The sequence below is a fragment of the Cariama cristata genome, unplaced genomic scaffold (genome assembly GCF_000690535.1).
Source record: "Cariama cristata isolate BGI_N322 unplaced genomic scaffold, ASM69053v1 scaffold14266, whole genome shotgun sequence".
Lineage (NCBI taxonomy): Eukaryota > Metazoa > Chordata > Aves > Cariamiformes > Cariamidae > Cariama > Cariama cristata.
Window position 1 is genome coordinate 14,320 of NW_009621660.1, and position 14,666 is coordinate 28,985.

The 14,666-nt window shown below is 36.2% G+C and overlaps 1 protein-coding gene across 1 annotated transcript in view; it reads left to right on the forward strand.

The window, feature by feature from the left end:
* The window catches only part of PARN (poly(A)-specific ribonuclease), a 63,984-nt gene that overhangs the window by 14,247 nt on the left and 35,071 nt on the right, over positions 1 to 14,666 (forward strand). The window contains exons 15-18 of the mRNA XM_009702058.1: positions 1,232 to 1,307; positions 3,550 to 3,660; positions 3,746 to 3,815; positions 10,856 to 10,911. Of these exons, the coding sequence (XP_009700360.1) occupies positions 1,232 to 1,307; positions 3,550 to 3,660; positions 3,746 to 3,815; positions 10,856 to 10,911 (313 nt within the window). The remainder of the gene's footprint in view (positions 1 to 1,231; positions 1,308 to 3,549; positions 3,661 to 3,745; positions 3,816 to 10,855; positions 10,912 to 14,666) is intronic.

Here is a 14,666-nt window from a genome sequence, read left to right on the forward strand (position 1 = left end):
GTCAGCAGGAGAAAAAAATTACAAGTGTCTCTTAAAACCTCTTGCAGCATGAGTTGTATTCTTCCAAAGAAGTATTGAGAGAAATGATTATACTCTCTTGCTTTCCCGTGTGCCTTTGGAATGAATTGATTAAAAAACATGCTGGTGAAGCAGCATGTATCTTTCTGCATACCTCTCTGACTTTAGAGCATTGCATAACAGAAAATCTCATTAAAATGTACTCAGTCGGTATATTCAGGTTTGTCTTGCATAGTACTGTAGTAAGAATAGAGGCTTTTGTATTCTGAAAACTAGTAATACTGCACAAGTTTTATGTTTGGTACAGTTATGTTAATATTTGTAATTTTTTCAGTAGATGCTTGGGTTTTAGGCTATTGTTATTAAATGGTGCTTTGGGATGCCAGTATAATGCATCATTTGAGCTTGTTCATTGTACTGAGTTCTTGACAACTTTTTAGACCGCAGACTTGATGATAACTGTAAACTTCCTTGATTTAGAACCAAAGGAAATTTGGTCCTCAAAAATTTCCGATAACTTTAAGAAAGATTGTATGAGATTTTTTGTTTTGTTTTGTTTTTTTCTTGCTATTGATTCTGCATGTTTTTTCCATCGTACTGAGTGACAATGTATATTTGATTAAGAACGTCAAGAAATTTGGTTTGAAGAAATTAATAATCTGTATATCTTTTTGTAACATTTTATATACATATATAGATTCGGTAATACAACTCAGCTAAGCTGAAGTATAGGAGCAGCTTTCTGATTGTCAGGCTTTTTTCACTGTCTTTGTATTACTTTAAATCAGCAGTATTTACAGTCACAAAACTATTCAAGAATGTCCAGTCAGCAAGCACACTTCAATACTCACCTTGAATGCCTTTGACCATTAGGATCAATATTTAGGATATTTTGCCTTGCTGTTTGTGCTGCCCTTTCCTCTGCCACACGTACCATGCATGGAACAAGGTTCGAATAGAAATATTACTTTGGCATAATTCATCATGAAGAATTCTTGAAAGTATTAATAAATGCTTGTGACTCATTCTGTTGTAGATGAGGCAGGTTAACTTTTTAAAACTTGTCTTGACAGACTGTATTTGAAATGAGGCTATGTATAAATCCTTAGAGAACACAAGGTGGCAGCAGTAAATACTCATTTTATCCTATTTGATTTCAGTTTCCAGGGAAAATGTGCTTGGCATTGGCAGTTAATGGTGCCTTTTCTTGCAGGAGATCATTAATAATACATCCCTTGCAGAACTGGAAAAGCGTTTAAAAGAGGTTCCGTTCAGCCCTCCTAAAGTTGGTAAGGATATATCAAAATGGTCTTACTTCTGAAATGTTTTCCGCTTTCAGAGGAAAGAAAGTGTTTTGATTATTTTTGTTCTTGGTCTGAAATGTAAATTCCCCTATTAATGCGTAGTGTTTTGATGAAAGGGACTTTAAATGCGGGCAATATACATATAATGGAGTTATATTTAGAACTATTAGTGGAAGTCAGTAGGAATCCTTCCACTTTATTTTAGATAATAGAAGAATGGATGTATTCAGTGAACAACAGTTTCATCATCTTCTAATGACGACGTTTTGGTTTTTAGGTTGATATTTGATGAGTAACTTGAAATTGTTTTAAAACTGTTTCATTTGGTGGTTATTATCCTTCAGATCAAAGCCAGAGCACTCTAATAGGCACTTAGACAAACAAAACCAAGAAAACTTACCCAGTAGTGACTAGTCGTATGTGTTCTAGAAATTATTAAAGTTCCTTTAGAGCTTTCTTTGCTTTGAGGTGAATGGAAGGTTATTTAATCAAAGGGCAAGCTTATCTGAAGGTGCTGGAGTTTTTCTTAAGCTGCTGATTTAGAAAAGGGAGGGTAATACTGAACAGTAGAGTATGTTGGAAGGGAAATTCTCAATGCTTAATCAAAACCAACATGAGTGATACTTTGTTTATATTGCTGAATGTGCAGAGCAGATGCACTTAAGCTGTAGTAACAGGAGAGTTAACAAGATGGATAGTCTACAATCTTCTTGGACAATGAGCAGGAGCTGTTGGTGCCTAGACCTAAGCAGTACCATGAATATGGAGTGTGCAGTAATTGCATGCAGACCTTTTAGCAGCGTATCCTCTGTAGCTTCTTCTTAGGATGTAACATAATTTGGGAACTGTCGGGTACTGTTTTTTGCTGAGATAATATAAAATAATAGTTTTATGGATTTTTTTTTTTTTTTCTTGAGCAAAATAGGACCATAATGGTTAACTGACTCAGAAGTGTTAATATTTAATCAGAGATGATTAATGTTGTTCAAAACATCCAAAGCAAAGCATTTTTGAAAATACTTTCATTAACTGTTCATTTATGTTTTCTTTTGGATATGTATCTATTAAAAAAACCACAGAGCACTAAGAAATGTCCTTTTCAGCTCAGACAGTATAGCTTAACATCGGAATCTCAGACAACTTTATGTTTTAAGTAAATATTGTAAGGCCTCATCTGAAAAAAGGCCTGATGTTTTGCTACTCTAGTTTTATATATAAAATTTGGATTCAAGTTTCTTTTTACAAAATACAAGTAGATATGCTTACATATTTCCATTGTATAAGTTATGCTAGTATTTCTGTATCACTGTTTTAAATCCTGGGTACGTTTCATCATTGGTTTAGCTTCTTTTGCTAGGTTGAATGCAGTAAATTAAACGGAATTACAGAGTTCACTTTTCAGTCTGTAACTTAATGTAAGTGTCATGATTCTGGCTTTTTGAACAGTCAATTTTGTTCTTCCAGTCCTATTCTCAGTATAACTTCTAGAGGAAAATGAGCCAGCTTTCTAGAGGTTGAGAAGCTAGCTAGAGAGGTGAAATAACTTTGATGTTGGGAGTGGAAAAAATTTAAATGATTTAAAAAAAGTGTCATGTACAGGTATTTCTCTGTTACTGAGACTTGGGCACTTTTGGACACTTGTCTTCAGAGGAGTGCCTATTAAGGTTTCCATTTTCAGAGGTGATTCAAGTGATACTTCTCGACATCTTCACATAAACACCAAACATGATCGTCAGTAAAGTCTTCAATAAAGACGTGCTTTAATCACTTAGTTCCCTCTTCATCTTTTAAATACCTTGAAAAATCTGCCCATAGGTCAATCGGATGGTTAGCAAAGAGGTTAATAGTAGAGTTTTTCAATTAGCCTGAGTGCCTGTTCTTTTAAATGCAAGACAGTCAGGAAAAAAATATGCTGTGTGGGGAATCCTGCTGTCATTGTGTTATGATTAATGCTCTGTTTTGGCTAAGTAGGTCTGTAGTTTAATAGTTTTTTGATAGGAAGGAGTTTCTATTCTAGGAGCCTATTCTTATTTAAAAATACAAAAAACCCCTGTGCTTTCTTCAGAAATTCTGAAATTTCAGAACTTCTGAATCTTCAGAAATTCTGAAAATCATATAAACTTACCCAAATGATGTTATGCTCTGACAAAATAAGTGTGTGGGTAAGCATACAGGGCTGCCTCTAACTTCTGTGATAATGTGTTTACAAATTATTTTTTCTCCTCAGAAAGCGCAGAAGGGTTTCCAAGTTATGATACAGCTTCCGAACAGCTTCATGAAGCAGGATATGATGCTTACATTACTGGACTGTGCTTCATCTCCATGGCTAATTTCCTAGGTATCTATGTAGTCTTTTTCAAACCTTCTCCTTACTGCTGTCTGTAGCTGCTTATTACATACTGAATTTTTTCCTCATTCATCAGGTTCGTTCCTCAGTCCTCCGAAAAACCATGTGTCTGCTAGATCAAAGCTCATTGAACCTTTTTATAACAAGTAAGTAGTTGTTGTATTAAGAGACCTACTAAAACATGGAAATATAACACTATCCTTAGAATGTATATCTCTAGCCTCGGAATTAATGGCTAACTGCATTTTTCTTTACACTTCAGTTTTCGTAATGCTACAGAGAGGCCAGAGTTTGTTTTGAAGTTTCTTTTGAAGAGGGTGATTTACTTTCTTCTAACCTGTAAAAGGACACTTAGTAGAGTACCTGGACTGCTTTAATGGCCTTGTCCATGCCAGTGTTGAGAATATGTTTCTGATTTAGAAAATTATTTCTGGAGTAAGCTTTGGGAATACTGGAACCGAAGAAAAACTGGTCAGGTGTTCTTTATGTTGTAGGACTGTCAGAAACTGGTGATAGTTAAAACTGAGTACACTAAACAGTCTGGAAAAACTAAAATATCCCTACTGTAATATCGATCCAAGTAACACAAAGCTATTGTATTAACATTATCAGGTAACCCATTTTTAAGAAGGCATAATAAACATATATGATTAGTAGTTTATGGGATGATGCTATGTCCTGGTTTCAGCTGGGATAGAGTTAATTTTCTTCCTAGTAGCTGGTACAGTGCTGTGTTTTGGATTTAGTATGAGAATAATGTTGATAACACAGTGATGTTTTAGTTGTTGCTAAGTAGTGCTTACTCTAAGTCAAGGACTTTTCAGTTTCCCATGCTCTGCCAGCCAGGAGGTGCACAAGAAGCTGGGAGGGAGCACAGCCAGGACAGCTGACCCCAACCAGCCAAAGGGATGTTCCATACCATAGAACGTCGTGCCCAGTATACAAACTGGGGGGAGCTGGCTGGGAGGGGTTGGGGACTGGCTGGGCATCCGTTGACAGGTAGTGAGCAATTGTATTGTGCATCATTTGTCTTCCTTGGGTTTTACTCCTCTCTCTCTCTTTGTTGTCTCCCTTTTCATTTGTCGTCTTCTTCTTAGTTTAGTTTACTTCAATTATTAACCTGTTCTTATCTCAACCCATGCATTTTACCTTTTTTCTGATTCTCTTCCCCATCCCACATGGTGGGGGCAGAGTGGGGAGTGAGCAAGTGGCTGGGTGGTACTTGGTTGCCGGCCGGGGTTAAATCACGACATGCTATGATCAGTATTTTGCTTTTGAATTAAATCTTTGTGCAAACTACTTGAACAAATTGAAGTAAGACTTGAGAAATCTAAAAGTCTATGCACAGATTTGATTCTTTGCATATTTAATCTGTAGATTTTACCTTATGAAGCTTCTAAAGATAGTATAACCTGTCACATGAAAGGAAAACAGTTGAAATTAAAAAGCTGCTAGTGCTTTAGTCTGTCTATTTGTTTGAATTCAGGAGAAATTCCATCCTTTCAAACCCTATTGTATAGGAGTTGGCAAAATTAATTATTTTAGGTTCAGGTGGCCCACACAAATGAGGGAATAATCGTGGTCAATGGCTTTCAGCTTCCATTGGTCTGAAACCCGAATTACTGTAGTGACAGCAGTTACGTGATTATCTTGACACTGAGATGTGTGAGGCAGTTAACCAAAATTATTTCCATTCTTTCTAGAGATGCATATCCGCAACAACTACAAACTGAAACTTCTAAAACTGTCACAGTAATGTGTTAAAATCAAGCTTTTCAACTTATTTGTGTACTTCAAATTGTGTACATTCCTCTAATAGTGACATTTCAAAGTTTTGAGAGGAAGCCTGCTGTGTCTGTTCTAGCTTCAGAGTTAACACTGCGTGACTGTAACAAAGGGAAAGTTAAGAAAAAATTGTATGGAGAAGAACAGCTTTTTTTTTTTTTTTAGCAAGAACTGAAAATTACTGTTTACAAGGAAAAAAGAAAGTTTATCCATTCTGTCATTATTTGGAACTTGAGAACTTGTAGCTTCTTGTTTCAGAAAAGCTATATATTATTTTTAAATCATGGAAACTTGGAAGACTTGCCATGTCTTACTTTCACATGATCCTAGAAGCTTTGCCATATTCTAACTAACATCTGCCACCTTACCTCAGTCAGAGCTTGGAGTTGAGACTGTCTCACATTTTCCTTCTAGTGAGCAGGCCAAGGCTTGTATTTTTAAAGCTAGTTTTTTTACTATAATGCAAAATAACAAACCAGAATAACACAACTGCATTTATGCAATTATTTTTTTTTAAAAAAAATATTTAAGTACATGTTAGAAGTCAGAGCTGTTAGATATTTAAATGAACAAGTCTTTTGCTCTGTTCAGTATGTCCTTGCAGACCAGATCTCTTATTTCCAGCACTTGGTCTGTTTAGCCCCTGTAAGTAACATCCAGGGCTTGTGCAATTTACATAGTTATCTTAAGGTCCCTAGTAAGTATGTTGCTTCTGGGGCTTTTTTGCAGTTATGCTCTGGGCTGCCAGCTAGCTTCCTGCTACACCTAGTTTCCTCTGCTTTGTGGTCTAGAAGCTTCCCCTAGCTGAGCATCCTCTTTTCCTCCTGGGGAGAAAAAAAACCTATCTTCCTCCTTCCTCCAGAAGTTCTACCTGATCCTGTGGGCAGCAATCAGAACAAGGAAACTTTTTACTTTGTGCTGTAGTCATGTTCTTCAAGCAAAACACAAACTACAACATGCAAACAGTAAGCTAAACAAATGAAAGTTATACTATCTGTCACAGAAGCTTTTCCTGAAAGAAGCTGGACAGAGTAGTTTATTATAAGGCAATTATTTAGAAGCAATGTTCTCAGTTTGAACTATTGTCAAGATAGTCTTGAAAATGTTCTTTAAAACAGACCACTTTATGATTCTTTGGGTTGCTTATGAAGTCTTAATTTGAAGATCTTTGAATACTAGGTGTTAATATTTAAATACAGGTTAGAGATTAGACTTTTACATGATTGGTGTGACTGATAGGATTTTGGAAATGTTTTCTGTTTGAATAGACTTATCACTAATGTGAATAGTGGGAATAAATTTAAAACTGAAAAATCAGGCTTTGTTTTTTACAGACTTAGTCTTGAAAGGAAGGTAATACTTTTTTTCAGTAATTATTTTGACCTTTTTTGTTTTGTCAGCAAAGTTACGGAACTTCATGGCTTGCCATTCAAGAGTGGTGGCCAGCATATAGGTTAGCGTTCATATAGGTTAATGATGAGTGTAGGTAAAATCTTTTGTTTCGACTTCTTGCAAGAGTGGAACTGATTAAAAACAGACTTTGCCGTAGGGTTGTTTGGCTCTTTTAAGCATAACGCAGTAAGTTATATGATAAACAACTCAATAAGCCAAGAATTCCAGAGATGCATTTCTGTAGTCTTTATGGTTCATTGTATATACAAAGTCTTTGAAAAATCATGTTCATGTGAACAATCTGCTGTGGGTAGTCCCTGATGAACACTTATGAGTTGAGATGATGGGACTTTTTATATTGTAGTATGTAAACTCTTACGTGTATAATTTGGATGCTGTATTGTGTTATATACTTCAGAGCTGATTTGAAATTTTTTGACCTGTTTTGTTCAGAGCAAGATCGCTTCTTTTCTTCCATAACTCCCTGCCCCCACCTACAAGCCCCTCCCAAACTTCTAATGACAACTTTATTTTGAATCTCTTTAGGTTGTTTGAATGTTGGTTTTTTTCTTTTGATGTAGCTAGAGGCAGGGGGTGAAAGAGGTATAGCGAAATGAAAACACCATGTTTTATTGAGCTGAATAGCATGATGGTCTGTAGAAATATAGATTATCTTAGAAATATTTTTTTTTTCATACAAAGGGATACCAGAAACAAAAACTGGTGCACATAGCTTGGTTTTGTGCTATATATGTGGAAAATGTCTCACCAGGAAGCTAGGTTCTGTGGCATGTATTGCAAATCAGTTCATTTCTCTCTCTGATTTTCTATATTAGTTTAATTTTCTTTGCAAAATTATTGCAAAAGAATGTCAATATGCTTTTCTGCAATTTGACCAATAACTTTTCAGTCATGGTATAGGAGTAAACAATTGCTGTCCTTGTGCTTTCAGCCACATGTGGCTGTACTAGTTACTGAGCTGGATTGGTAAACTGATCTGGATTTAAAAAGATGCCTTTTCTTTTTTCAGCTGGATCAGTTTCTCTACACAGTTCATCACACACCAGTGAAAACTTTCATCCTAGCTAAGTGCAGAGGAAGAATGTTGACTACTTGAGACTACTTATGCATTGCTGTGAAGTGGCATGAATAGTAGCCTTGCTGTCCTTATTATACTTGACTTGCTACAGAAACAATTGTCTTCTAAGTGGCTGTCTCAAAATACCTCAGAGTTCCTAGGATATTGTTGTATATTGAGAAATAGACCTCTGTCCTCTGACCATGTGATCTGGCTGTAGCCTCTAAACAGTGTAGGAAATAACTTTTTTTTTTTTTTTTTTAGCTTGGTCAGTATAGCTTTTAAATAATTGTGAATTAATGCAGTGAAAAGCAATGTCATAGCTACAGCTTCATAAATCCAGCTTATTTAATGTAAAGCAGGGTTCATGTTGTCATACAGAACAACCTTCTTAGGTTACATTTTCTGCAAATAGATGAGAATTCTTGTGACCATAATTATGGATACTCAAATATGGATTATGCTGCAACTCAGTGTTCATAATTCCTGTGATGTAAGTTAGTGCTACAAGATGCAGTTACTACTGTATAATGTACTTTAAGTGCACTTAATATTAAAATCAGTATTTATACTATCTCTTTAGGGAGTGTGTGTGTTTGTGTGTGTATGTGCTGTTTAGAGACATAGTTCTTTGACCAAACAAATAAATGTAGGATTTGTCTCAGAGAATAAAAAAACCTGATCTTAATTAATCTCAGGTATATTGGCCTAAGTCTGTTCTTGCTGTTGGCCACTGTATTGCTTTCCTCAACATGATAAAACCTGGGGGAGGGCAGCTTAACTAGTATTCTCCCCAGAAGATTTTGTTGTATTTTTAGTAAACTTCATCTTTATTTTTATGAAACCTGCTACCTAGGAAACTAAACTACTTATTTGAGTACTTTAAAAAGCAGCTGGTTCTAAGAATTCTGTGAAAGCTTTTTCTTCAGATAGCTCAACTTAAACCAAATCTGCCTCTTTTGGTTTTTTTAATTTTTTTTTTTTTTAAACCTTTGCTATCCTGTATGGATGATGGACAACCTCTACCCAGGGAAGACTAAACTGCTTTTACTGACTAGCTGAAATACTGTATATTTAGGCTATGCTTATCCCCTGCACTGGAGTCTGAAGAAGGCTGTGGCTCCTACTAACACTGACGTTGACATTATTTCAGATGAAGACATGAGCAGAAATCATAGGTAATAAATGGAACTGAGCATCTTTCGACAGTTTGAAGCTAAGTCCAGCTTACTAGCAGAGCATCGATCCCAGACCTGCAAGTTCTTTTCTGCCCAGCTAGGTGGTGGTATGGTCCTGCCTGATGTCTTCCACCAGAGATGGAATACAGTCACCTTCCTTCTGTTCCTCCTTGGAAGATATGTCCCACACTCCCTATTTGTATTCCCCCTCCCTTTAATCTCATAAAAGATACCCTTATGGCCTGACCATTGTCTCCTGTCTGTTGTTTTCTGGGTGGATGGTGCTTTTTTTTTCTCTTTTTTGAGCAATAGCACTGTATGCCTGTCAGTATTACCCCAGATCTCTAGGAGATGTCAGAGTAAGGATATTTTTCTCTGTTTCCTTGTGGAATCTGTGTTCTGAAGCTAGCTTCATTCTCAAGGTGTCACTCCTGTCCCGTATAGTCAGATAACTATAATGAAGCCAAGGCTATAGGAATATGGCACCTAGGGCTAAACATAAGAAGAAACTCTGGCTTTTTTGTAAAATATCTTCATTATTCAGTGCTATGCTGGAATTGTGAAAGTTTCTAAAGTTAATTGATGCTGATATTTCTAATTTTTACTGATAAAATTCCTTTTAGGTTCTGCAGTGCTCAGGGGGACACAGTGCACATCATACGGTGTCTTCCCTGAGATTCAGGAAGACAAATTAGATGGGACAGTGTGTATCCCAGCGGGTGCCAGTTCTCTGAAGACCCTCTGGCTTACATGTGAACCTGTCAAATAGTCCATTTTCTTCCCAATGGTTTTATTTTTTTTTCCTCCTGAATATTTATAGTCAAGACAATTTATCAACTGCATTTCTGTAGACTTTTCAGTGATACAAGTAACCAGAAGGACACAACATTCAAACTCTTAAAAGCCAGTAGTGAGTGTGGTATGATACAAAGAATTTCTAGGGAATTACAGATCAGTCTGCACACTTAAAATGTTCTTATCAGCTGTTTACATCAGTTGTTACTTAGTTGACTACTGTAACTGTAATCTGATAAGCATTTCAGAAGCTTTTTGAAGTTACAGAAAAGTTATTTATTTTAGCCATCCAGTGAACACTGTGCACAGCAAATGTTTTGTAACAGCAATGTGGCATCTATATCTATGACAAGATTTTAGGCTAATTGTCTTATTTTGGAGGGAAATAGTTTTCAGAGCTGAATATGAGCTTTTATTGAAAGCATTTCTTGAATGTTTTGAGAAACTCTTCAGTTACATGCTAAATGGCAAAAGACTTGTCCTCGTTATCTCCACTAAAGTGTCATGATGGCTTTTACCATTTTAGGGTTTTAAGATCCATTCTGTCTAAAGCACAATGCAGTGCTCAGAAAATGGGAAATTATTTGTGTATTCAGAATGACAGCTTTTGCACTATCCACCGTGTAACTGGCTCTTACTGCGCAGAGGTGCTACTTTCTGAATGTTAATTTTCCCACTTAATTGTTTTCAGCAGTAACAGTTTGAGGCTTCTTTCTTCTTACTTTGTTGAATAAGTAAAATTACTAGCGTCATGCCAAGTAACTTTTTGAATCTGGATTGTTAGATAATGGTTTGGACTTAATTAGGAGGTCTGTTTATTTTAATACAGCTTAAGATATGGTTGGGATGACTAATTCTGCTTCTTCAGAAGCAACATCTAAAAAACTATAAAAAGGAAAGCTTATTAAAAGGTCTTTAGGCAGAAATTTGCTAATGATGCTTTTCCATTTTGCTTCAGGCTATTTCTTATGAGAGTAATGGACATACCATATCTCAATTTGGAAGGACCAGACTGTAAGTAGCTTATTTCATTGTAAAGTTACTACCATTCTGACAAATTTCCTGGAGGAGGAAGTGTAAAGATTATCGTATATCTAAAGCATGGGACATCAGCTGTGTTGAGGTTATTAGCCACTTATCAAATGATCTAAATGTCCCCCTTTTAATGAAATAGTAAAACTGTAAACTCTTCAACTTTGACCAGAGAATCTGCATTTATAAAGAGGATTGACTAGAACAGATGAAACTATTGTAGCTAAATGTAACAGAGTTTGAAGTTAACAGCTTTATGGTTATTTTGGGTCACTATTCTTAACGTACCATACAACATATAAAGTGGGGTCTTGACGCTTTCCCCCTCTCCCCTCACCGCAGCAGTAAATACAGGATGCAAACTAGTGAATAGCAAATAGTTCTGAAAAATCTTCTGGCCACTTTTCTTCACAATCTGTGTGCAGCAGTAGCTTTACTTAACTTCATCAGAATTCTTTTGCCACATGAGATTATGATTACATAAATAGAAAAATATTACTTGAAATATTTTTACATTTCAAGTAATTTCAGGTTACAGACCTGCGGCTGTAATAAGTTGCTAATACACTTAAATGAAAACAGATTTTACTAATATAAAGGTCCTTATTGATATGGGATGTTACACTGTGAGGGAGAAGACTTCAGATGAGTGTTACCACTGATGTCTTGACTTACGAAAATGTGAAGCCCTGGAGGTCAGTCTAGTCCTCAACTAGATGAAAGCTTAATTTTATACTGTGAAGTCAGATACACAAATGTCTTAAAAATGATACCCATCTGGAAGCAATATTGATGTGAAGACATTTTCCACTCCATACATTGGAAAGCTCAGACTGGAGGATGACCCTTTATTAGATGCTAGTTTAATAGTAACAGAATGCACTTCTAGAAAGATGGAAGTAAATACTGGAGAGGAAAATATATGCTGTAAGGGCATATATTTAATTTTTAAATGCAGTTAGGTGATCAGATCACTGAGCTCTGACTCTGTGGATCTACTGGAATGGTTGTCTAAATATGTTGCATACTTCTTTCCCCAACTGTTTGATACTGAGTGGAAGAATGGATAAATACTTTGGGTCATTGAGAGAATGCCAAAGTACTAAGCTGTAAAGATGCTACTTCCACTTGCTAGCCAACTTACAGGATTGTTTTGATACAATGCCAAGAAGAGTTGCCAAAAAAGAGTCTGCCTCTGAAAGTCTCTCTCTTTTATCTGAAATCCACTCCTGTAGAACAGACTGATGCAGATGTTACAGCAGAATCTGAACCAGGGAGAGGTTTTAAGCTTCAAAACAGAAAGTACACGTAGGGTGGCATGTTTGGCTGTCTGCTTTAGAAACTTTTATTGCTGTTCTGAGATTTAAACACTACTGTAGGTTGAGGAACTATATGGTGGTTTGCTGTCTGTAGGGGGCATTTTTGTAGAGATGTAAAGCCATGTAAAGAATAAGGCCATGCTTCTGTGGTAGATATACTTGGAGACTGTATTTTGAAAAAAAACCAAACAAGTGAGGCGCAGCTAAGTGGGTGACTGTCATAAGTTTTGTTGTGTTTGTCAGTTTGTTTGTCCTGTAGTGTTATAGCTAGTTTGTGCAATTTTTCCAGAAATAATGGAGTTCAGTAACATATGCTAGGTCAAATAGTATTGAATGTGAAAGTGACTGTCATCATCTTCTTTTGTTACTGTGCAGTAAAAACTCCTTTTAAAACAATGAAGTTGCTGCACAAAGAATACGAATCAAAATATTTCTTACCTGAGTAGGTAGAAGGTATAGACTTTTAACAGAGGATTCAAAGTGAATTTAAGAATAAACTGATACTGGAGGGTTAGGGATAGTTTCTTCTCTCTAATCAATAGAAAAAGGCTGTTATAACATCTGAAACTGAAGTTGTTACAGTTACAATTCTCTGCTACTGGATTGCAAATACTTAACCTTTGAATTGCTAGCTGTTCATGAGGCTATACAGCAATGAATTGATCTTCATTGGCTTGTTAAGACAGCTCGTTAGGTTTTGTTGTTTGGCTTGTATAGCGCCCAAATATTGAATTCTGGTGCTTAAAATATTTTGTGTCCTTTTTGGTTTTTGAAGTAGCAGATTTAAGCAACAAGAATTCACCTGTGCTCATGAAGGGATTGCTTTCTTTAGCTACTTCGGTCTCCATCCAATCTGATGCTCAGGTGCTTGTGCAAAGCTGTAATTTGTTAGCAGGGAGTTTCTAATAAACTCATGCTAACCCAGTTTGTTTTGAGTGAAACAGATTAAAGCACTTACAAGCAAATCACAAGTGGCTGGAGGCTGGCAGTTATAACATCTTCGGTTTATACTGTTTCATCTGGAAAAGGCCATATTCCTGCATACCTGTCTCCAATATCAATCTTATTTCAGCTGATATGATCAGACAGATGAAAAATTTACCCTTTTCTAAGCTGCGTGGGTTCTGCTGACCAACTAGTTAGACACCATGTTACAGCTTACCACAGGGTCATGTTCTGGTCTCCCATTTTTTTGCAACTGAAAAACTAAGTTCTTTACTTATGTGAAGCAAAACAAGTAGTTAGTCAAAACAAAACTTATGAAACTTATTTTCCCGTGACTTCATTAAACAGTTGGTATTTCAGGTATGAGATGCTGAATTATGACCATGTGACTTTTACTGTTGGTACATGTGTAATGGCACTTTCATGAAGTTTTGGGTTTGTTTTTTTTTTTTTTTTTAGTATTTTAATGCTATAATTGAGTTCATGCTGCAATCTCTTCCTTAGAAGACAGATGCATTTGGAAATCTCTGTTTTATTTTCATGACATGTTTTGGTTAGGAGCTTGTGTTTTAGAGGCCTTTACAGTTAAGAGGCCTTAACTGTTGTGTTCTGTTGAGTTTATGCAAGATGTTAAAAAACGATTAGGGAATAAAAATTCCATTAAACCTTTGTGCAGGGGTGGGAAGGCTTAAAACCAAAGCACAGAAAAAAATTGTTCTATCTATTGAGGAAACACTGTAGCTGTTGAAAGCTACAGTTCTCAAGTTCATGCAAAAGAGAAGTCTTACCTGTGGAACAGAGTTATACCTAGAAACATACATGCTTTCTACTATAAAGCACATACCGGGCTGAGGACAGTACCACTTAGAATCATAGAATCATAGAATCATTATGGTTGGAAGAGATCTCAAAGATCATCAAGTCCAACTGTATACCTGATGCCACCATGTCCACTAAACCATGCCTTGAAGTACCACATCTAAAACTTACTGTAATTACTAGTGATAACTAAATTGTAGTAATTGCTAATGCTTAGCTGTATTTTGGAAATTAACAGTGCACAGGTGCAAAGTTGCATCTTAACCAAATGTGGCAAAAAAACCTAGCAGATTTGCCCTTGTTTAATGTGGTCAAGTACACATGAAAGTCAGATATAGCAGTAACAAGTAGTTGATGGTCTGAATTTCAACACGTGCTCCATGAATGAGATCCACCTTGAAAAACTCTCCTGTTTTAATACTGAAGGCTAAGGAGATCAGAAACTAGAAGTTTGTATCACAAAAGAATTCAGGAGGGTAATTCACTAAAATGAAAATCAGTCCCTATATCTCTATACCCAAAGAAGAGAGAAGCTCTTCCTGAGAGTGTTTCCATGTGGTCAAGTTAAAATCTGATCATATAAAGCTGTGTGTAGTTAACCCTTGAGTTACCTTTAACAAACTGGAGCAGTAAATTATAAAGTGGAACACTCCA